Source organism: Aegilops tauschii, chromosome 1 (genome assembly GCF_002575655.3).
Source record: "Aegilops tauschii subsp. strangulata cultivar AL8/78 chromosome 1, Aet v6.0, whole genome shotgun sequence".
NCBI classification, from domain to species: Eukaryota; Viridiplantae; Streptophyta; class Magnoliopsida; order Poales; family Poaceae; genus Aegilops; species Aegilops tauschii.
This window is the reverse complement of record NC_053035.3, coordinates 350,478,216-350,502,235: the sequence shown is the minus strand read 5'-3', so window position 1 is coordinate 350,502,235 and position 24,020 is coordinate 350,478,216. Positions and strand designations below refer to the sequence as shown.

The following is a 24,020-nucleotide window of genomic DNA, read 5'->3' as shown; positions in this document are numbered from 1 at the left end:
AAGCCCTACGCTCCTTGGATTATGAGATTCCTCAGAACAAGGTCTTCACTCAACTACAAGGCTGACACACTCAACCATGGTAGCTACTTTCCCCCCATTGAAGTCCTCAAATGGACATTTTCCTCAGCTGATGAAAAGGGCAAGGCCACTGTTGTTATTGATGAAGGCATTCGTCCATTGGATGGTCAGTTCCGCAAAGCTGCATCTTACTCCACCAATGATGACTCTGCCACTCATGACTCTGCCGCCAATGCCTCAAAGCAAAATTCTCAAGGCACAGCTCCAAGGGTGATGACTGATCGTGAGCTTCTCCCCAGTCTTCACCAGAAGGTCGATCGCAACCACAAATGGGTTAAGCGTCAGTTTGGTTCAATTCTTCACAACATGACTGCAACACACAGTTCAGTGAAGAAGAACCACTACTACCTCCATGAAGTCTTCGGTCGCACCTGGGCTGTTCTGTCTCATCTGTATGGTGAAGAAGATCTGAAGCAAATGGGTCTCAAGCAAGACTTTGACTAGTCTCAACCTCCAGCGAAGAAATTCAAGAAAGTCAATGTTCCTCCTTGGTGGCCAGCTCATATTCTTCATTGCGCGACACGGATGAGCATGAAGATTTCGACGACACTGCGGCAGGCCCTACTTCAACCACCGACCCCAGCAACGCTGGCGCTCCTCCATCAACATGATATTCTTCAGGGGCGTTAGTTCTCATTTTTCGTCCCTTTTGGTCATTCGATGACAAAGGTGGAGAAATTTGAGTTAGTCTTCAAACGGGTCTATATATGGGATTTTTTTTGCTAAGTTACAACTCTCGTTCTTTTGAAGACTTTACTGGATCGAGTTGTAAACTTAAACCCGATGGTGGTCTGATACTTTTGCTATGTTCTTCTGCATGTTATTTCTCATATATGTTAATGCACGCATGCTGAATTACATCAGTCACCATTTTTCATCATGCATTTCAAATTCTTCATATCATATGTTAAATGCGTGTATGAATTACAAGATATAGGGGGAGATCTCCATGATTCTACTCTTCAAGTGTGCATTGCTTCAAAAGCAAATTCCTCACTATGCACATCTTCAGGGGGAGTTCTTCTATATCTTGCAATCAAATTCCGCAATATTAGTATTTACACTTCATATGTTTTATCCCCGTTGAAAACTTAACCTATATTGTCATCAATCACCAAAAAGGGGGAGATTGTAAGTGCATCTAGTGCCCCTTAGTGATTTTGGTGTATTGAAGACTTATAGGTTAAGGGACTGATGCGTTTGTGAGTGTAAACAGGTCTATAAGTCTATGAGGAGTTTGCTATTTACAGAGAAAGTCGACCCCTAAAAATGAATGTCTTCGACTGAAGACTTTGGATTTCTGAAGACTTTCTGAAGACTTTGAAAGTGAAGAAATTGGTGTGACCATGAAGACTTGGTATTCATACGAGGAACATGAAGCGTGAAGACTTTTGTTTTCGTAGTTTCATTTTCTCTTTCTTGAGTCATAGGAAACACCGTACTGTCAAAGGGGGTCGAGGAAATACTAAGGAAAAAATTTCAAGTGATGCTCATCTCAAAATCCTACACCTACCAATCCCTTCGAGTGAAGCCATTGGAAATCTCATACAGTTCAGTAAAATTCTTCAGTGACAGAGATGAAGTTCTTCTGGTCTGAGGAATTTGTTCTGACTGAGGAGTTAGGAATTCGCCAGTGCGGATTGCCTACAAGTGAGGAACATGATAGCCCTGAGGAATTTGAGCCTCAAATTTCCGACCGTTGCTGTGCTACGCGCTAGCTGTCCCAACATATCTACCCACCTAACGGTCATATCATTGAAGGGCATTTATGTCTTATCATGTCGGGCTGCTCCCTAGGCTATAAATAGCCGCCCCCTACAACCACTAGCTGGTTGGCTGCTCCGCGAGAAACTGACACTTGTCATTTGAGAGCATCCCATGCTCCGAGGACTTTGAGAGAAAATCATCAAGTGAGGAAAACCCAAACCCAAACACCTACAAACCCAAAGTGATTGAGCATCACTGAAGAGATTGATCCTGCGTGGATCTGATGCTTGTTACCTTTGAAGACTGTGCATCCTCCAGACGGTTAGGCATCATGGTCTGAGCATCCAAGAGGAAATTGTGGATCGCCGAGTGACCGAGTTTGTGAAGGTTTGGAAGTCACCTGAAGACTTACCACGAGTGATTGGGCGAGGTCTGTGTGACCTTAGCTCAAGGAGAATACGGTGAGGACTGTGTGTCCGGGACTGTGTGTCCTCAGGTTTAAATACCTAGCCACTCCAACCAGACGTACAACTGTCATAGCAGTTGGAACTGGTCTACCAAATCACTGTCTTCTCCAAGCCTACTGGTTCTATTTCCTCAACTCTTCCATTTCCTCATTACTGTGTTGTGTGCTTGTTCATATCTGTTTGAAGACTTTGACTGAAGACTTTCTCAATTTCCTCAGTTCAATTTCTTCAGTCTGTTTGTCATCATCCTGTTATCCTGTCTTTACGCTTTCTGTACTCTGTGCTTGTTTTCATTTCATCATGATGACCATGCTTATGTTCAGTTATGTTTGCATCTGAGTAATTATTCCGCTGGAAGTAGTTCTTCGCTTAGGAATTTCCTCACCCTGAAATTCCTCAGTGAAGAATTCATAAAAATCGCCTATTCACCCCCCCTCTAGTCGATATAACGCACTTTCAGGCAGCAAGACACGTATTGATCGTTGTTATTAAGGATAACAAGATGGGGTCTATTCCTACATGAATAGATCTTGTCTATATCATGTCATCGTTCTTATTGCATTACTTCGTTTCTCCATGAACTTAATACACTAGATGCATGCTGGATAGCGGTCGATGTGTGGAGTAATAGTAGTAGATGCAGGCAGGAGTCGGTCTACTAATCTTGGACATGATGCCTATATAATGATCATTGCCTGGATATCGTCATAATTATTTGAAGTTCTATCAATTGCCCAATAGTAATTTGTTTACCCGCCGTATGCTATTTTTCTCGAGAGAAGTCACTAGTGAAATCTACGGCCCCTGGGTCTATTCTTTATCATATTTGCTTTGAGATCAATTTTTATTTTCTTTTGTTTTCAGATCTATTATTCTAAAAATCCAAAAATACCTTACTGCACTTTTTCTTTATTTATTTTGTTTTGTTTTATTGCGAGATCTATTTATCCAAAATCATACAAATCAATCTATCTTTTACCCATGAGGGATTGACAGCACCTCTTACGCGTCGGGTTGCAAGTTCTTTGTGTGCAGGTATCGTTTACATTGTGTTGCTTGGTGTTGGGGAACACAGTATTTCAAAAAATTTACCTACGATCACGCAAGATCTATGCAGGAGATGCATAGCAACGAGACGGGAGAGTGTGTCCACGTACCCTCGTAGACCGAAAGCGGAAGCGTTTAGCAACGCGGTTGATGTAGTCGAACGTCTTCATGATCCAACTGATCCAAGTACCGAACGTACGTCACCTCCATGTTCAGCACACGTTCAGCACGATGACGTCCCTCGAGCTCTTGATCTAGTTGAGGACGAAGGAAAGTTTCGTCAGCACGACGGCATGGCGACGGTGATGATGATGTTACCGGCACAGGGCTTCGCCTAAGCACTACGACGATATGACCGAGGTGTTAAACTGTGGAGGGGGCACCACACACGGCTAAGAGATTGTCTGTTGTGCTATTGGGGTGCTCCTGGCCACGTATATAAAGGAGGGAGGGAGAGAGGAGGCCGGTCAGGTTGGGCGCGCCAGGGGGAAAGTCCTACTTGGACTCCTAGTCCAAGTAGGATTCGCCACCCCCCTTTTTCCTTTCTTCCACCAGAGGGAAAGGAAGGAGGGGAGAAGGAGAAGTAAGGAGGAGGCGCCCCCCCCACCCCTAGTCCAATTCGGTTTGGGCAGGGGGTGAAGGAAATATGCCCTAGAGGCAATAATAAAGTTATTATTTATTTCCTTATATCATGATAAATGTTTATTGTTCATGCTAGAATTGTATTAACAGGAAACATAATACATGTGTGAATAGATAAACAAACAGAGTGTCACTAGTATGCCTCTACTTGACTAGCTTGTTGATCAAAGATGGTTATGTTTCCTAGCCATAGACATGAGTTGTCATTTGATTAATGGGATCACATCATTAGGAGAATGATGTGATTGACTTGACCCATTCCGTTAGCTTAGCACTCGATCGTTTAGTATGTTGCTATTGCTTTCTTCATGACTTATACATGTTCCTATGACTATGAGATTATGCAACTCCCGTTTACCGGAGGAACACTTTGTGTGCTACCAAACGTCACAACGTAACTGGGTGATTATAAAGGTGCTCTACAGGTGTCTCCAAAGGTACTTGTTGGGTTGGCGTATTTCGAGATTAGGATTTGTCACTCCGATTGTCGGAGAGGTATCTCTGGGCCCACTCAGTAATACACATCACTATAAGCCTTGCAAGCATTGTGACTAATGAGTTAGTTGCGGGATGATGTATTACGGAACGAGTAAAGAGACTTGCCGGTAACGAGATTGAACTAGGTATCGAGATACCGACGATCGAATCTCGGGCAAGTAACATACCGATGACAAAGGGAACAACGTATGTTGTTATGCGGTCTGACCGATAAAGATCTTCGTAGAATATGTGGGAACCAATATGAGCATCCAGGTTCCGCTATTGGTTATTGACCGGAGAGGTGTCTCGGTCATGTCTACATAGTTCTCGAACCCGTAGGGTCCGCACGCTTAACGTTACGATGACAGTTATATTATGAGTTTATATGTTTTGATGTACCGAAGGTTGTTCGGAGTCCCGGATGTGATCACGGAGATGACGAGGAGTCTTGAAATGGTCGAGACATAATGATTGATATATTGGAAGCCTATGTTTGGACATCGGAAGTGTTCCGGGTGAAATCGGGATTTTTCCGGAGCACCGGGAGGTTACCGGAACCCCCCGGTAACTTAATGGGCCTTATTGGGCCTAGGTGGAAGAGAGGAAAGGAGGCCAGGGCAGGGTCGCGTGCCCCTCCCCCCAGTCCGAATAGGACAAGGAGAGGGGGGCGGCGCCCCCCTTCCTTCCTCCCCTCCACCTCTTCCCCCCCTCTCTCCTAGTCCAACATGGAAAAGGGGGGAGTCCTACTCCCGGTAGGAGTAGGACTCCTCCTGGCGCGCCTCTCCTCCTTGGCCGGCGGCCTCCCCCTTGCTCCTTTATATACGGGGGCAGGGGGCACCTCTATACACACAATTGATCAACGATCTTTTAGCCGTGTGCGGTGCCCCCCTCCACCATATTACACCTCAATAATATCGTAGCGGTGCTTAGGCGAAGCCCTGCGTCGGTAGAACATCATCATCGTCACCATGCCGTCGTGCTGACGAAACTCTCCCTCAACACTCGGCTGGATCGGAGTTCGAGGGACGTCATCGAGCTAAACGTGTGCTGAACTCGGAGGTGCCGTGTGTTCGGTACTTGATCGGTCGGATCGTGAAGACGTACGACTACATCAACCGCGTTGTGTTAACGCTTCCGCTATCGGTCTACGAGGGTACGTGGACAACACTCTCCCCTCTCGTTGCTATGCATCACCATGATCTTGCGTGTGCGTAGGAATTTTTTTGAAATTACTACGTTCCCCAACAGTGGTATCAGAGCCTGGTTTTATGCGTTGATGTTATGCACGAGTAACACAAGTGAGTTGTGGGCGATATAAGTCATACTGCTTACCAGTATGTCATACTTTGGTTCGGCGGTATTGTGAGATGAAGCGGCCCGGACCGACATTACGCATACGCTTACGCGAGACTGGTTTCACCGTTGCGAGCACTCGATGCTTAAAGGTGACTGGCGGGTGTCTGTCTCTCTCACTTTAGTTGAATCGAGTGTGGCTACGCCCGGTCCTTGCGAAGGTTAAAACAACACCAACTTGGCAAACTATCGTTGTGGTTTTGATGCGTAGGTAAGAACGGTTCTTGCCAAGCCCGTAGCAGCCACGTAAAACTTGCAACAACAAAGTAGAGGACGTCTAACTTGTTTTTGCAGGGCATGTTATGATGTGATATGGTCAAGACATGATGCTATATTTTATTGTATGAGATTATCATGTTTTGTAACCGAGTTATCGGCAACTGGCAGGAGCCATATGGTTTTCGCTTTATTGTATGAAATGCAATCGCCATGTAATTGTTTTACTTTATCACTAAGTGGTAGCGATAGTCGTAAAAGCAATAGTTGGCGAGACGACAACGATGCTACGATGGAGATCAAGGTGTCGCGCCGGTGACGATGGTGATCATGACGGTGCTTCGGAGATGGAGATGACAAGCACAAGATGGTGATGGCCATATCATATCACTTATATTGATTGCATGTGATGTTTATCTTTTATGCATCTTATCTTGCTTTGATTGACGGTAGCATTATAAGATGATCTCTCACTAAAATTTCAAGATAAAAGTGTTCTCCCTGAGTATGCACCGTTGCGAAAGTTCTTCGTGCTGAGACACCACGTGATGATCGGGTGTGATAGGCTCTACGTTCAAATACAACGGGTGCAAAACAGTTGCACACGCGGAATACTCAGGTTAAACTTGACGAGCCTAGCATATGCAGATATGGCCTCGGAACACGGAGACCGAAAGGTCGAGCGTGAATCATATAGTAGATATGATCAACATAGTGATGTTCACCATTGAAACTACTCCATCTCACGTGATGATCGGACATGGTTTAGTTGATTTGGATCACGTAATCACTTAGATGATTAGAGAGATGTCTATCTAAGTGGGAGTTCTTAAGTAAACTTAAATTTATCATGAACTTAGTACCTGATAGTATCTTGCTTGTCTATGTTAATTGTAGATAGATGGCCCGTGCTGTTGTTCCGTTGAATTTTAATGCGTTCCTTGAGAAAGCAAAGTTGAAAGATGATGGTAGCAATTACACGGACTGGGTCCGTAACTTGAGGATTATCCTCATTGCTGCACAGAAGAATTACGTCCTGGAAGCACCGCTGGGTGCCAGGCCTCCTGCAAGAGCAACACCGGAAGTTATGAACGTCTGGCAGAGCAAAGCTGATGACTACTCGATAGTTCAGTGTGCCATGCTTTACGGCTTAGAACCGGGTCTTCAACGACGTTTTGAACGTCATGGAGCATATGAGATGTTCCAGGAGTTGAAGTTAATATTTCAAGAAAATGCCCGGATTGAGAGATATGAAGTCTCCAATAAGTTCTACAGCTGCAAGATGGAAGAGAATAGTTCTGTCAGTGAGCATATACTCAAAATGTCTGGGTATAATAATCACTTGATTCAACTGGGAGTTAATCTTCCGGATGATAGCGTCATTGACAGAATTCTTCAATCACTGCCACCAAGCTACAAGAGCTTCGTGATGAACTATAACATGCAAGGGATGAATAAGACAATTCCCGAGCTCTTCGCAATGCTAAAGGCAGCGGAGGTAGAAATCAAAAAGGAGCATCAAGTATTGATGGTCAATAAGACCACTAGTTTCAAGAAAAAGGGCAAAGGGAAGAAGAAGGGGAACTTCAAGAAGAACAGCAAGCAAGTTGCTGTTCAGGAGAAGAAACCCAAGTCTAGACCTAAGCCTGAAACTGAGTGCTTCTACTGCAAGCAGACTGGTCACTGGAAGCGGAACTGCCCCAAGTATTTGGCGGATAAGAAGGATGGCAAGGTTAACAAAGGTATATGTGATATACATGTTATTGATGTGTACCTTACTAATGCTCGCAGTAGCACCTGGGTATTTGATACCGGTTCTGTTGCTAATATTTGCAACTCGAAACAGGGGCTACGGATTAAGCGAAGATTGGCTAAGGACGAGGTGACGATGCGCGTGGGAAATGGTTCCAAAGTCGATGTGATCGCAGTCGGCACGCTACCTCTACATCTACCTTCGGGATTAGTATTAGACCTAAATACTTGTTATTTGGTGCCAGCGTTGAGCATGAACATTATATCTGGATCTTGTTTGATGCGAGACGATTATTCATTTAAATCAGAGAATAATGGTTGTTCTATTTATATGAATAATATCTTTTATGGTCATGCACCCTTGAAGAGTGGTCTATTTATTAAATCTCGATAGTAGTGATACACATATTCATAATGTCGAAGCCAAAAGATGCAGAGTTGATAATGATAGTGCAACTTATTTGTGGCACTGCCGTTTAGGTCATATCGGTGTAAAGCGCATGAAGAAACTCCATACTGATAGACTTTTGGAATCACTTGGTACTTGCGAACCGTGTCTCATGGGCAAGATGACTAAAACACCGTTCTCCGGTACTATGGAGAGAGCAACTGATTTGTTGGAAATCATACATACAGATGTATGTGGTCCGATGAATATTGAGGCTCGTGGCGGATACCGTTATTTTCTCACCTTCACAGATGATTTGAGCAGATATGGGTATATCTACTTAATGAAACATAAGTCTGAAACATTTGAAAAGTTCAAAGAATTTCAGAGCGAAGTTGAAAATCATCGTAACAAGAAAATAAAGTTTCTACGATCAAGTCGTGGAGGAGAATATTTGAGTTACGAGTTTGGCCTACATTTGAAACAATGCGGAATAGTTTCGCAACTCACGCCACCCGGAACACCACAACGTAATGGTGTGTCCGAACGTCGTAATCGTACTTTACTAGATATGGTGCGATCTATGATGTCTCTTACTGATTTACCGCTATCGTTTTGGGGTTATGCTTTAGAGACGACTGCATTCACTCTAAATAGGACACCATCAAAATCCGTTGAGACGACGCCTTATGAACTATGGTTTGGCAAGAAACCAAAGTTGTCGTATCTTAAAGTTTGGGGTTGCGATGCTTATGTGAAGAAACTTCAACCTGATAAGCTCGAACCTAAATCGGAGAAATGTGTCTTCATAGGATACCCAAAGGAGACTGTTGGGTACACCTTCTATCACAGATCCGAAGGCAAGACATTTGTTGCTAAGAATGGATCCTTTCTAGAGAAGGAGTTTCTCTCGAAAGAAGTGAGTGGGAGGAAAGTAGAACTTGATGAGGTAACTGTACCTGCTCCCTTATTGGAAAGTAGATCATCACAGAAACCAGTTTCTGCGACACCTACGCCAATTAGTGAGGAAGTTAATGATAATGATCATGAAACTTCAGATCAAGTTATTACTGAACCTCGTAGGTCAACCAGATTAAGATCCGCACCAGAGTGGTACGGTAATCCTATTCTGGAGGTTATGTTGCTAGACCATGACGAACCTACGAACTATGAAGAAGCGATGGTGAGCCCAGATTCCGCAAAATGGCTTGAGGCCATGAAATCCGAGATGGGATCCATGTATGAGAACAAAGTATGGACTTTGGTTGACTTGCCCGATGATCGGCAAGCCATTGAAAATAAATGGATCTTCAAGAAGAAGACTGACGCTGATGGTAATGTTACTGTCTATAAAGCTCGACTTGTTGCGAAAGGTTTTCGACAAGTTCAAGGGATTGACTACGATGAGACCTTCTCACCCGTAGCGATGCTTAAGTCTGTCCGAATCATGTTAGCAATTGCCGCATTTTATGATTATGAAATTTGGCAAATGGATGTCAAAACTGCATTCCTAAATGGATTTCTGGAAGAAGAGTTGTATATGATGCAACCGGAAGGTTTTGTCGATCCAAAGGGAGCTAACAAAGTGTGCAAGCTCCAGCGATCCATTTATGGACTGGTGCAAGCCTCTCAGAGTTGGAATAAACGCTTTGATAGTGTGATCAAAGCATTTGGTTTTATACAGACTTTTGGAGAAGCCTGTATTTACAAGAAAGTGAGTGGGAGCTCAGTAGCATTTCTAATATTATATGTGGATGACATATTGCTAATTGGAAATGATATAGAATTTCTGGATATCATAAAGGGATACTTGAATAAGAGTTTTTCAATGAAAGACCTCGGTGAAGCTGCATATATATTGGGCATCAAGATCTATAGAGATAGATCAAGACGCTTAATTGGACTTTCACAAAGCACATACCTTGACAAAGTTTTGAAGAAGTTCAAAATGGATCAAGCAAAGAAAGGGTTCTTGCCTGTATTACAAGGTGTGAGATTGAGTAAGACTCAATGCCCGACCACTGCAGAAGATAGAGAGAAGATGAAAGATGTTCCCTATGCTTCAGCCATCGGCTCTATCATGTATGCAATGCTGTGTACCAGACCTGATGTGTGCCTTGCTATAAGTTTAGCAGGGAGGTACCAAAGTAATCCAGGAGTGGATCACTGGACAGCGGTCAAGAACATCCTGAAATACCTGAAAAGGACTAAGGATATGTTTCTCGTTTATGGAGGTGACAAAGAGCTCATCGTAAATGGTTACGTTGACGCAAGCTTTGACACTGCTCCGGACGATTCTAAATCGCAAACCGGATACGTATTTACATTGAACGGTGGAGCTGTCAGTTGGTGCGGTTCTAAGCAAAGTGTCGTGGCGGGATCTACGTGTGAAGCAGAGTACATAGCTGCTTCGGAAGCAGCAAATGAAGGAGTTCATATCCGATCTAGGTGTCATACCTAGTGCATCGGGACCATTGAAAATCTTTTGTGACAATACTGGTGCAATTGCCTTAGCAAAGGAATCCAGATTTCACAAGAGAACCAAGCACATCAAAAGATGCTTCAATTCCATCCGGGATTTAGTCCAGGTGGGAGACATAGAAATTTGCAAGATACATACGGATCTGAATGTTGCAGACCCGTTGACTAAGCCTCTTCCCCGAGCAAAACATGATCAGCACCAAGACTCCATGGGTGTAAGAATCATTACTGTGTAATCTAGATTATTGACTCTAGTGCAAGTGGGAGACTAGAGGCAATAATAAAGTTATTGTTTATTTCCTTATATCATGATAAATGTTTATTGTTCATGCTAGAATTGTATTAACCGGAAACATAATACATGTGTGAATACATAAACAAACAGAGTGTCACTAGTATGCCTCTACTTGACTAGCTTGTTGATCAAAGATGGTTATGTTTCCTAGCCATAGACATGAGTTGTCATTTGATTAACGGGATCACATCATTAGGAGAATGATGTGATTGACTTGACCCATTCCGTTAGCTTAGCACTCGATCGTTTAGTATGTTGCTATTGCTTTCTTCATGACTTATACATGTTCCTATGACTATGAGATTATGCAACTCCCGTTTACCGGAGGAACACTTTGTGTGCTACCAAACGTCACAACGTAACTGGGTGATTATAAAGGTGCTCTACAGGTGTCTCCAAAGGTACTTGTTGGGTTGGCGTATTTCGAGATTAGGATTTGTCACTCCGATTGTCGGAGAGGTATCTCTGGGCCCACTCAGTAATACACATCACTATAAGCCTTGCAAGCATTCTGACTAATGAGTTAGTTGCGGGATGATGTATTATGGAACGAGTAAAGAGACTTGCCGGTAACGAGATTGAACTAGGTATCGAGATACCGACGATCGAATCTCGGGCAAGTAACATACCGATGACAAAGGGAACAACGTATGTTGTTATGCGGTTTGACCGATAAAGATCTTCGTAGAATATGTGGGAACCAATATGAGCATCCAGGTTCCGCTATTGGTTATTGACCGGAGAGGTGTCTCAGTCATGTCTACATAGTTCTCGAACCCGTAGGGTCCGCACGCTTAACGTTACGATGACAGTTATATTATGAGTTTATATGTTTTGATGTACCGAAGGTTGTTCGGAGTCCCGGATGTGATCACGGACATGACGAGGAGTCTAGAAATGGTCGAGACATAAAGATTGATATATTGGAAGCCTATGTTTGGACATCGGAAGTGTTCCGGGTGAAATCGGGATTTTTCCGGAGTACCGGGAGGTTACCGGAACCCCCCGGTAACTTAATGGGCCTTATTGGGCCTAGGTGGAAGAGAGGAGAGGAGGCCAGGGCAAGGCCGCGTGCGCCTACCCCCCCCAGTCCGAATAGGACAAGGAGAGGGGGGCGGCGCCCCCCCTTCCTTCCTCCCCTCCACCTCTTCCCCCTCTCTCTCCTAGTCCAACATGTAAAAGGGGGGGAGTCCTACTCCCGGTAGGAGTAGGACTCCTCCTGGCGCACCTCTCCTCCTTGGCCGGCGGCCTCCCCTTGCTACTTTATATACGGGGGCAGGGGGGCACCTCTATACACACAATTGATCAACGATCTTTTAGCCGTGTGCGGTGCCCCCCTCCACCATATTACACCTCGATAATATCGTAGCGGTGCTTAGGCGAAGCCCTGCGTCGGTAGAACATCATCATCGTCACCACGCCATCGTGCTGACGAAACTCTCCCTCAACACTCGGCTGGATCGGAGTTCGAGGGACGTCATCGAGATGAACGTGTGCTGAACTCGGAGGTGCCGTGCGTTCGGTACTTGATCGGTCGGATCGTGAAGACGTACGACTACATCAACCGCGTTGTGTTAACGCTTCCGCTATCGGTCTACGAGGGTACGTGGACAACACTCTCCCCTCTCGTTGCTATGCATCACCATGATCTTGCGTGTGCGTAGGAATTTTTTTGAAATTACTACGTTCCCCAACAGGGGGAGGCGCGCGCCACCCTGTGGCCCTTCTTCCCTCTCTCCACTAAAGCCCACTAAGGCCCATTAACTTCCTCGGGGGTTCCGGTAACCCCTCGGTGCTCCGGAAAAATACCCGGATCACTTGGAACCATTCTGATGTCCGAATATAACCTTCCAATATATGATCTTTACCTCTCAACCATTTCGAGACTCCTCGTCATGTCCGTAATCTCATCCGGGACTCCGAACAAACTTCGGTTCATCAAATCACATAACTCATAATACAAATCGTCATCGAACGTTAAGCGTGCGGACCCTACGGGTTCGAGAACTATGTAGACATGACTGAGACACATCTCCGGTCAATAACCAATAGCGGAACCTGGATGCTCATATTGGCTCCTACATATTCTACGAAGATCTTTATTGGTCAAACCGCATAACAACATACTTCATTCCCTTTGTCATCGGTATGTTACTTGCCCGAGATTCGATCGTCGGTATCATCATACCTAGTTCAATCTCGTTACTGGCAAGTCTCTTTACTCGTTCTGTAATGCATCATCCTGCAACTAACTCATTAGTTACATTGCTTGCAAGGCTTATAGTGATGTGCATTACCGACAGGGCCCAGAGATACCTCTCCGATACACGGAGTGACAAATCCTAATCTCGATCTATGCCAACTCAACAAACACCATCGAAGACACCTATAGAGCATCTTTATAATCACCCAGTTACGTTGTGACATTTGATAGCACACTAAGTGTTCCTCCGGCATTCAGGAGTTGCATAATCTCATAGTCAGAGGAATATGTATAAGTCATGAAGAAAGCAATAGCAATAAAACTAAACGATCATTATGCTAAGCTAACGGATGAGTCTTGCCCATCACATCATTCTCTAATGATGTCATCCCGTTCATCAAATGAAAACACATGTCTATGGTTAGGAAACTTAACCATCTTTGATTAATGAGCTAGTCAAGTAGAGGCATACTAGGGACACTCTGTTTTGTCTATGTATTCACACATGTACTAAGTTTCCGGTTAATACAATTCTAGCATGAATAATAAACATTTATCACGATTAAGGAAATATAAATAACACCTTTATTATTGCCTCTAGGGCATATTTCCTTCACTTGGTTCTCCTACTGGTTCGATAACGTTGGTTTCATCACTAAGGGAAATACCTACCGTATCTGTGCTGCATCATCCCTTCCTCTTCGGGGAAATACTGATGCGGACATGAGCCATCGCGCGTCTGCGAGCAGTCACCGGGCACACCTCAAATTTCATTTGTTGCATCCGTACATCTCATACTCGATTCTTATATCCATACAAAGACATGCAAAAGAAAATAGAACCTACGTACTACGTCGATCATAGCTACTCCTTGTCAGAGATCACCACGATTCTCCGTGCCCGGCTCTGGCAGCATGGGCGGCAGCTGCAGCTCCGGCTCCTCCGGCTGCTCCGATCCGGCCTCCTCCGCCTCTATCTCCAGGATGGCCTGCTGCTCGGCCACCTCGTCAGACTGGGCGACGACGAACTCCGCCTCCGCCTGCTCCATGTTGAAGGGCGGCACCTGCTGGTCCGGCTCCTCTGCCTTCTTCGCCTTCATCGGAGCCATCTCCTCCTCCTCCTCTTCCCCCGGCTGTTCCTCCTCCTCCTCCGGCTCCGGTGAGTCCGGAGGTAGCCTGGCAGCGATGCGGGCGGCGCGCGCGGCTTCCCTTGCCCGGATCTGTTGCTGGATCTTGTAGCGGCACTCCGGCGTTAGCATGGCATAATACGTGAACTTGCTCCGGACCATGGCGATGTGCCGGAACGTGGACAGAGCGCCGGAACGGGAGAGGGAGGAGGTGGATGGGCTCGTACTGGCGGCGCGGAGAGGAGGGGGGTTGGGTTAGGGTTGCGGGACGCCGGCCGGCTTAAATAGACGGATTTCGTCTTGGGCGGCCAGCCAGGGCGGCGCCACGCGATGTTCACACCGCAGCGGCGGAGTCGGCGTCCATCGGACCGCCGGGTTTCCGGGCGTTTTCGTGTGGGGCCACAGACGGCGTGGCAGGCGTGCCCGGCCGCCCCCATATCCGCCCCATATTTAGGCTGGATATGGGGGTGCCGGTCAGCCCGGGCATTTGAGGCCCGTCTGGGTCAAAAAACCGTAACCGGACAGTTACCAGTCGGCCCGCCCGGGCGTATAAGACGGTTTTGAGAGGTCCGGTTGTACATGCTATAAACGTCCTAGTATAAATAAATCTAACAAATAGCGGAGGTTTTTTCATTTTTTAACCTACCAACTTTTTTCATACGATGGCGTGCACAAACTCATCGTGCGCTCGCTGAATGGACACGCGGGCCTCTTGCTCACACGCAATGAGCTGTTCACAGCAGCAGTGGCTGGCATCACCGGCCGCGGCGGTGCACCGCATGTACGCAAGATAACAAAGTACGCAAGTCGCCTTTTCTATCCAGCCAGCAAAAAAGCAATCAACGGCGGTCCGATGCGAGCCGTCCGTCCCGATCCCGTGCCGGCGCTCCCGCCCGCCGCCGCCTCCCCACCCCCACGTGTTCCTCCTCCTCCTCCAGCCCCCACTCCACGCCCCTCGTGCCGCCCCACCCCCACTCGCTCAGTCCACAAGTAAACCCGCACAGCCCCCCATGCCCGCCCACTGCTCGACGCAATTCCCCGACGGCTGATCGCGCCGCGCCGGCCCCATGGCCTCCCTCCTCGCGCCGCCCGCCTCCACGCGCGGCATCCTGCCGCCACCCCGGCGGCCGGCCCTGACCCCCCGCGCCGCGCGCTCGTGCTACCGCTTCCGCACCGACGACGACGGCGTCGTGGACGTGGCCGTGGCCGCGGGGGAGGGCGGCGGGTACACGGTCGGCGTCGAGGTCCCGCCCCTCCCGGGCGCGCGCCGGCGGGAGGGCGGGCTGCTGCTCCGCCCCGCGGGCTCCGCCGAGGCCGTCCCGCTGGACGGCGCCTGCCCCGCGGCCGAGCTCTCGTTCCGCGCGCCCCCCGCGCCGTTCAGCTTCTCGTTCCTGCTGACGGACGGCGAGGGCGCCGAGATACGGACCCACCGCAGGACGCCCTTCCGCGTGCCGGTCGGCGTCGGGCCGGGCAGCCCCGCGCCGCTCGGCCTGTCCCTCTCGGAGGGCGGGGCCGCCAACTTCGCCCTCTACAGCAGGAGCGCCAAGGGCGTCGTGCTCTGCCTGTACGGCCGTGGCGGCGGCGGCGGCAAGCCCGCTCTGGAGATCGAGCTCGACCCCTACGTCAACCGGACGGGCAACGTCTGGCACGTCTCACTGGAGAGCGTGGAGGGGTACGGCAGCTACGGCTTCCGCTGCGGGCTGTTCGGCATGGGCCACCCACTGCTGGATCCGTATGCCAAGGTGATCGGTGACCTGGTTGCTGCCAATCCCCTTCATGTGAAGGGGATCACTGCGCCGTCTATGAGCTGCCTCGGATCGTTGGCGACTCCACCGAGCTACAATTGGGGCAGGGACAAGTGGCCACGCTTGCCACTGGAGAAGCTGGTGGTTTACCGGGCAAATGTGGCCTTGTTCACCAAGGACAAGTCGAGCGGGCTGCCGGACAATGTTGCCGGTACTTTCTCCGGGGTGGCTTCAAAGATACAGCGCTTTAGGAGCCTTGGTGTCAATGCGGTTTTGCTGGAACCAGTGTTCCAGTTCGATCAGGTGAAGGGCCCTTACTTCCCGTACCATTTCTTTTCACCAATGGACTCGTATGGCGGTGAAGGCTGCAGTGCTTCAGCTATCACGGCTATGAAGGATATGGTCAAGGCAATGCACAGGAATGGAATAGAGGTCCTCTTAGAGGTTGTTTTTACACATACTGCTGAAGGAGAAGCAGATGGTCAGATGATATCGATCAGTGGCGTTGACAATTCCTCGTATTACATTGCTGATGAGATTGCTGGATGCAAATCGGGTATACTGAATTGCAATTCTCCAGTGACTCAGAATCTGATTTTGGACAGCCTCCGCCATTGGGTGATTGATTTCCATGTTGATGGGTTTTGCTTCATCAATGCCCCTTTCCTGGTCAGGGGTCCACGTGGTGAATATCTTTCTCGACCGCCCCTTCTTGAATCTATAGCTTTCGACCCGGTTCTTTCCAAGACAAAGATCATTGCAGATCCTTGGTCTCCACTCGGCATATCTAACGTGCAATTTCCATTCCCTCACTGGAAAAGATGGGCTGAGATGAACACAAGGTTCTCCATTGACGTGCGCAATTTTTTGAAGGGAGAAGCTCTTATTGGTGCTCTTGCTACGCGTCTGTGTGGTAGCGGGGACCTATTTTCCAACAGAGGCCCGGCATTTTCTTTCAATTATGTATCCAGGAATTCAGGGCTTACTCTTGTTGACTTGGTGAGTTTCAGCAATGGGGATCTTGCTTCTGAGTCGAGCTGGAATTGTGGTGAAGAAGGACCGTCCGAGGACAGTGTAGTTCTTCAGAAGAGGCTAAGGCAGATAAGGAATTTCATATTTATTCTGTTTGTTTCACTTGGTATTCCTGTCCTGAACATGGGAGATGAATGCGGGCACTCCTCTGCTGGTTCGACATCATACAAGGATAGAGTTCCTCTAAACTGGAAGGCCTTGAAGACCAGTTTTGTTAAGGAAGTTACTGGATTCATTTCATTTCTAGCTGCACTCAGGAGTCGGCGAGGTGACATTTTTCAGAGAAGAGAATTCCTCAAACTGGAAAACATAAGTTGGCATGGGAACAATCTATCTGAACCACGATGGGAGGATCCTACTAGCAAGTTTCTTTGCATGCACATAATCGCAGAAAATGATGTTAATACACCAGAGTTAACCAAAGGTGACTTGTACATATGTTTCAATTCAAATGAGGAACCAGCAAGTGCTACATTACCTGCTCCTGCAGAAGGATCTGTGTGGCTACGTTTGGTTGATACATCACTTGCGCTTCCAGGTTTCTTTACAACCGAGTCTAATCTGAAAGTACACCAAGTGCTAGGATATTCATCTTATGAAGTAAAAGCGCACAGTTGCGTTTTATTTGAATCAAAGAGGGATCTCCCCCAGTTTCTCTGATAAAGTAGTTAGTCTGTTGACGCCTACTTCCTACTTTCAGAGCTATGGCTGGAATAAGTTGATCTGTACTGTAGCTGAGAATGTTTATGATAATAAAATGTAGCATTTGTCCAATGGATGGTATATCTATTTCCATACTGCCTTGAGCCGTTGTTCTCAATATAAATTTTCCAAGTTTTGAAGCTAACCAGTTGCAGGCTTGCAGCCATTTATACTCCAAGGGAGCACTCCGGTGCACCTAATCACCAGGGCTATGTAACAACCATTTGATTCACTTGTGCAACTGTGCAAGCACCTGAGAAGATGGTGCATCAGATGGAAGGCAATCTCGGTGACTTTTCTCCTTCCGCACCTTTGCCACGCGTCCGTTTGCCTCCTTTGATTCCTCGCCTCCCTTACCTTTTTTCTCTTTTGGTCAACCCTTCTGTCCACTCCCTCGTCTGGGTTTATTAGTCCTCATTTTATTTTGGGTCAAAGTTTGACCAGATATTTGACTAGCAAAATATAAGTCATATGTCATGAAAATGATATTGTTTTGTTTTGTATTTGAAAGTAGTTTCCAATGGTACTATTTTGTTAAATGCAACTTATGTTTTTAGTTAAATGTATGTTAAAAATTTCATTCAAAATACAAGGGGACTAATAAACCTGGACAGATGAAGTACTCATCTTGCCCCCATGCATGTGGCCGCCGCCGCCCTTCTCTCTTTCACTCCTGACCTTTGTCTCTCTATCCCTGGCACCAATGTGCCTGTACGGTGGCATACACACAGCCACAGCTGGAAGGGCAATTGGCGTTGGAATCCCCCTTGCTGCCGCTTCTCATTGCGAGTCCAACCTCTTAACGGCGGTGATGATTCTGGTAAAGAAATGTATTTTTTTTCCGCCTGACCCTTGTTTCTATAATCCGTTTCTTTTTATCCGTTCACCGAAAGAGAATTAGGCTTTATCTTCGACGGTGTCATTATTAATTTCCCTACATTGCAGTCATGTCTGTCTACTCTATATTATTTAAAACAGAATAAAAATCTCGTGCCATTTTGCATTTCCACCAGGCAGATGGCAATAGTTGTGGATGCCACATCAAAAGGTTCCGCAAAGAAAATCATCCATCATGAAAAACAAACAATTGACAAGGTACTAGCAAGACATAAATATTGTTTCTAACTATTATCGCCAAAATATATACATAACCAATTAGCTTGCCCAATGGAAATATTTCGCTATGCAGTTTTTCCAGGTGGTTCAGGGTATCAATGCTTGTGCACAGATTGCAGTACTATGCTCCTTTTGCTTTGCTGTACATATCAATGGTAATGGTCTAGTTCTCAGGTCATAAATAACTATTGTGTTTGGTTACTGCTCATTGTCTTGCATTTTGCTACTGTCACATATATCTTTATCCTGCTGCTTACAGAGCATGACACTGAACCTAATATGTTGGCAATCACCTATTGGCTAGCTTATGCAGGTCCAGTGCATAGACGACAATCACTTGCTTACTTTGATAGTCCAACTCCATTTAGTTGAAAATAGGACTATCTATACCACCAAAGTTGTTACATATGCTATCTAATATGTCTTGAAGTAGATTATTGTGTACAATGATCTTAAAAATCTTTTAAATGATGTAGGGTACTATTGTCGTACATTCTAACTGCAAAGAATTATAAGATGCTCAACCGAGCATGGCTTTGTTTTCCAAAGGAGAAGACAAAAAACTGGGTGCAGTCCTGGACAAAGTATCAAACTGTAGCACAACTATCCTCTTGGATCTATTTCATGTATGTAGGGTGGACTGCTTTGTGGCTCCACAAATTAGTGAGTGCAATGGCCCCTAGGCCCTAGCTAGTCTATGACTGAACACCCTTGAACATGCACCACATGACTGGAGAGCAAGATAGTAGTGGAACCCACCTCGAATCCCTGCAACTTGGACCGTTGGATTGCCGAATCAAACGGTGCATGTATGCCCATGTTGTTCTAGAAAGAAATCCATTCAACATGAGCCATCAGATTTGAAAGATCCAACATTTCATATGCTCTGATATTGGTATCGTGCAGTCATGGGATCCACTTTTGCCTCCACAGATGTGCATTGTACAGGATAAAAATAGGCAGAACCTTTTTCTACCCACAAACAATAGAGTTGGCAATCCTTAGGGCTACCATCAGTGACTCACGCCCGCATGCACACCGTAAGAAAGGGCCGGGAAGAATGAGAGCTTATATGTTCCCATGTCAGCTAGCCATTCACTTAGAAGGGATGCACGCTAAATTACCTATGCCCGGCATATTGAAAAGCTATACCATGATGGTTGGCTAGTGTTTCTTGGCTCAGACACCGTCACGAGGACTGTAGAATTGTAACTTCTTATCTAAGTCAAAGAATAACAACTGGAGCAGTACGATTTCATCTCCCATATTCCACCGACGTCAAGCATAGTCGGAAGAAATGGGCATGAGATAACTAAATTCCAAATGCCTCCAAAGCCTAGTATCTATCTAGAGACTACAGCAAGATGAACAAGCACTGACCCAACCATTTTACCACCCCCTTGTATTGGTTTGCTGAACATTTCTCATTGCTCTCTGTCTTTGGTCTCTTTGACCTGCATCCCTCTTCGCATTGTGTCCCTTTTATAGAAGTAGCACTTCAATGTTGGCCCTAATTCAAAAATCCTCACTCTCTCTTCAAGTCTCATTACTGGGATCTTTTGCTCTCTTCAAAAGCAATAAGGTTCTTGTACCTTCTCTCTTTCGCCTTCCAACTTTCAACCAGGTTTAGTGATCATCACATGGTGTCTGGTTCTGCTTACTACATCAGTACTTCATTGTTTCTGAAAGACTGTACGGTACTTCACATGGTACTTAAATGTTTTTGAAAGCCGGATTACGCTTTACCTTTGACTGTGACGCTATATATTTCCCTACATTTCAGTCATGTTTGTCTACTCTGTAATATTTAAAACATAATAAACACCTGGTGCCATTTTGCTAAGGCAGATAAGGAATTTAATAACACTTGGTTTTCCTGTCCTGAACACGGATGCTGAATGCGGGCACTCCTTTGCTAGTTCAATATCGTACAAGGATAGAGTTCCTCTAAACTGGAAGGGATTGAAGACCAGTTTTTTCAAGGAAGTTACTGGATTCATTTCATTTCTAGCTGCACTCAGGAGGTGGCGAGGTGACATTTTTCAGAAAAGAGAATTCCTTCATTACTGGGATCTTTTGCTCTCTTCAAAAGCAATAAGGTTCTTGTACCTTCTCTCATTCACCTTCCAAGTTTCAACAAGGTCCAGTGATCATCACATGGTGTCTGGTTCTGCTTATACATTAGTACTTTATTTTTTGTGAAAGACTGTACGGTACTTCACATGGTACTTAAATGTTTTTGAAAGACGGATTATGCTTTACCTTTGAGGTGGCGCACCGACGCTATTTATTTCCCCACATTTTAGTCATGTTTGTCTACTCTGTAATATTTAAAACAGAATAAACACCTCGTGCCATTTTGCTAAGGCAGATAAGGAATTTGATAACACTTGGTTTTCCTGTCCTGAACACGGGTGATGAATGCGGGCACTCTGCCAGTTGAATATCGTACAAGAATAGAGTTCCTCTAAACTGGAAGGGATCGAAGACCAGTTTTTTCAAGGTAAGTTACTGGATTCATTTCATTTCTAGCTGTGCTCAGGAGCTGGCGAGGTGACATTTTTCAGAGAAGAGAATTCCTCAAACTGGAAACATAAATTGGCGGGAACGATCTATCTGAGACAATGATGGGTATACACCAGATTTAACCAAAGGCAACTTGTACATATGCAAATGAGGATTCAGCAAGTGCTAAATTGCCTGCTCCTGCAGAAGGATCTTTGTGGCTACGTTTGGTTGATACATCATCACTTGCACTTCCAGGTTTCTTTACTACTGAGTGTCTGAGTCTAATCCTGAAGTACAACAAGCTACTGTTCTACTCCCTCCGTTCCTAAATATAAGTCTTTTTAGAGATTCCACTATGGACTACATACGGAGCAAAATGAGTGAATCTACATTCTAAAATATGTCTATATACATCCGTATGTAGTTTGTAGTGCAATCTCTAAAAAGACTTATATTTAGGAATGGAGGGAGTAGGATATTTGTCTTATGAAATAAAAGCGCGCAGCTGCGTTTTATTTGAATCAAAGAGCGGTCGCCCCTAGTTTCTGTGATGAAGTAGTAACTCTATTGACGCCTACTTCCTATCAAAGAGCTTTGGTTGAAATAAGCTTATATGTATTGTAGCTGAGAATGTTTATGATAATAGAATTTATCATTTTTCCAAATGGATGTTACATCTAATTTTCATACTGCCTTCATTTGTGCAAGCAGCTGAGCAGATGATGCTTCAGATGGAAGGCAACTCTCTGTGACTTCTCGTCTTCCGCTTCTTCGTCACGCAGCCTTGCGTCTGCTTGCCTCCCTCACTGATCCCTGTGGCCGGTCTCTTTCACTCGTGCCACTGATATACATGTACAGTGGCATATACACAGCCACAGCTGGAGGGGCAATTGGCCGATTCTCATTGCGAGCCCAGCCTATTAAAAAGAAACAGAACTTGTTTTCCCCAGACACTTGTTCCTATACTCCCGTTCACTAATTTGTCGATTGGCGCTGAATTAGGCTTTACCTTTGACCGTGACATTTATTTTATTTCCCTACATTTCAGCATGTTTTTCTACTCTATATTATTTGAAACATGATTAACACCTTGTGACATTTTGCAATTCCACCAGGGAGATGGCAGTAGTTGTGGACGCCATATCAACAGTTTTCAGAAAGAAAATTATAAAGCAATTAAGAGCAAGACACACGTACAGTTTCTGACTATTACTGCCAAAAATATACATAACCAATTTGCTTGCCCAATAAAAACATTTCACCATTAATCTTCTTCCAGATGGTTCAGAGTATCAATGCTTGTGCCTAGATTGCAGTATTAATGTATTGTGCTCCTTTTGTTTTGAGTACATATCAATGGCAATGGATGTCGGGTCATAAATAACTCCTACAGTTTGCTTCTTTCTTATTGTCTTGTACTCCCTCCGTAAAGAAATATAAGAGCGTTTAGATCAGTATTTTAGTGATCTAAACACTCTTATATTACTTTACAGAAGGAGCGTTAGAATATGTAGTACAAAGATAGGAATTCTGTTTAAACTCTGTAATCTTCCTCTATCTCTATTCCCGTTCTGACTCTTCCCTGTAACGATCTCTTGTAAGCCACGACATCTATCCTATAAATACAACTGCGGCCCGAGCAAAGGGCTCAACGCTTTCAACCAATCTTACATGGTAATCAGAGCCGTCTTCCTCATTAGATCGAAGATCGCATCTAGCTAGTTACCTTCGGCAATGGCAGGCACCACCACCTCCGCGCTTTACAGCACCATGAGTGCCCTCTCCACCCAATCATCCTCATCCTCCATCTTCGCCCCATCCTCCAGCTCCACCCAAGCCGCCTCATCCCTCGGATCGCCGCCCCAGAGAAGCTAAAGAGGACAAATTTCCTCATGTGGAAAGCTATTGTGCTGCCCCAAATCAAGGGCGCATAGATGGCACACCACCTTGATCCGGCGAGCCCCGCGCCGCCGGAAACCCTCACCGTCACCAAGGACGGGAAGGAGGAGCATATCGCGAACTACTCACGCTCCCTCTGGTATGCTCAGCAGCAACAAGTCCAAGGTTATCTAATGGGCTCTCTGTCTCGAGAAATTCTTGCACAGGTTGTTACTCTCGAGACGCCGGCGCAGGTATGGACAGCCATCCACGTCACTTTTGCTGCGCAAAGCTAAGCTCAGGCCATCAATACGAGGATCGAGCTCACCAATCTGAAGAAAGGCAACCTCAGCATGGCAGATTATCTAGCCAAGATTAAGATGCTTGCTGACGAAGTTGCCTGCACCGGCACAACACTCCAAGATCACGAGATCGTCTCCCACATCCTCGCCGGCCTCGACCTCGACTACAACCCGGTCGTGTCGGCGCTTGCTGCACGAGTTGAGCTCGTCACCGTCCAGGAGCTTTTCAGCCAATTGCTCAGCTTCGACGCCCGCCTAACTCTCCTGCATGGTATGAACTTCCAGCAATCCTCTGTCAACGCAGTGTCTCGCGGTCGTGGCGTGAATCGTGGGCGTGGCAATCAAGGGCGGAGCCGCAGCGGCGGCGGCAGCAGCGGGCGTGGACGCGGGAACAACTCTGGAGGGGGCGGCTACAACAGCAACAACAATGCCTCTGCTGGTTCAGGTGGGGGCGGCTTCGGTTCAAGTGGGGGCGGCTACAACGCCTCTGCTGGTTCCTCCT

General features: G+C 46.1%; 1 protein-coding gene and 1 non-coding gene across 2 annotated transcripts; both read left to right on the top strand.

Annotated features, from left to right (window-relative positions):
- The first annotated feature begins 15,081 nt into the window (after positions 1 to 15,081).
- Positions 15,082 to 17,786, top strand: LOC109761847 (isoamylase 2, chloroplastic). Its single transcript, XM_020320671.4, has one exon. It carries the CDS (start codon positions 15,303 to 15,305, stop codon positions 17,670 to 17,672), a length of 2,370 nt encoding a protein of 789 aa, XP_020176260.3. The 5' UTR covers positions 15,082 to 15,302; the 3' UTR covers positions 17,673 to 17,786.
- A 5,843-nt stretch (positions 17,787 to 23,629) lies between these two features.
- LOC120973004 (small nucleolar RNA Z247) lies at positions 23,630 to 23,768 on the top strand. The gene has a single exon (XR_005767133.1). It is a non-coding gene; the product is annotated as a small nucleolar RNA Z247 (small nucleolar RNA).
- The last annotated feature ends 252 nt before the right edge of the window (positions 23,769 to 24,020 follow it).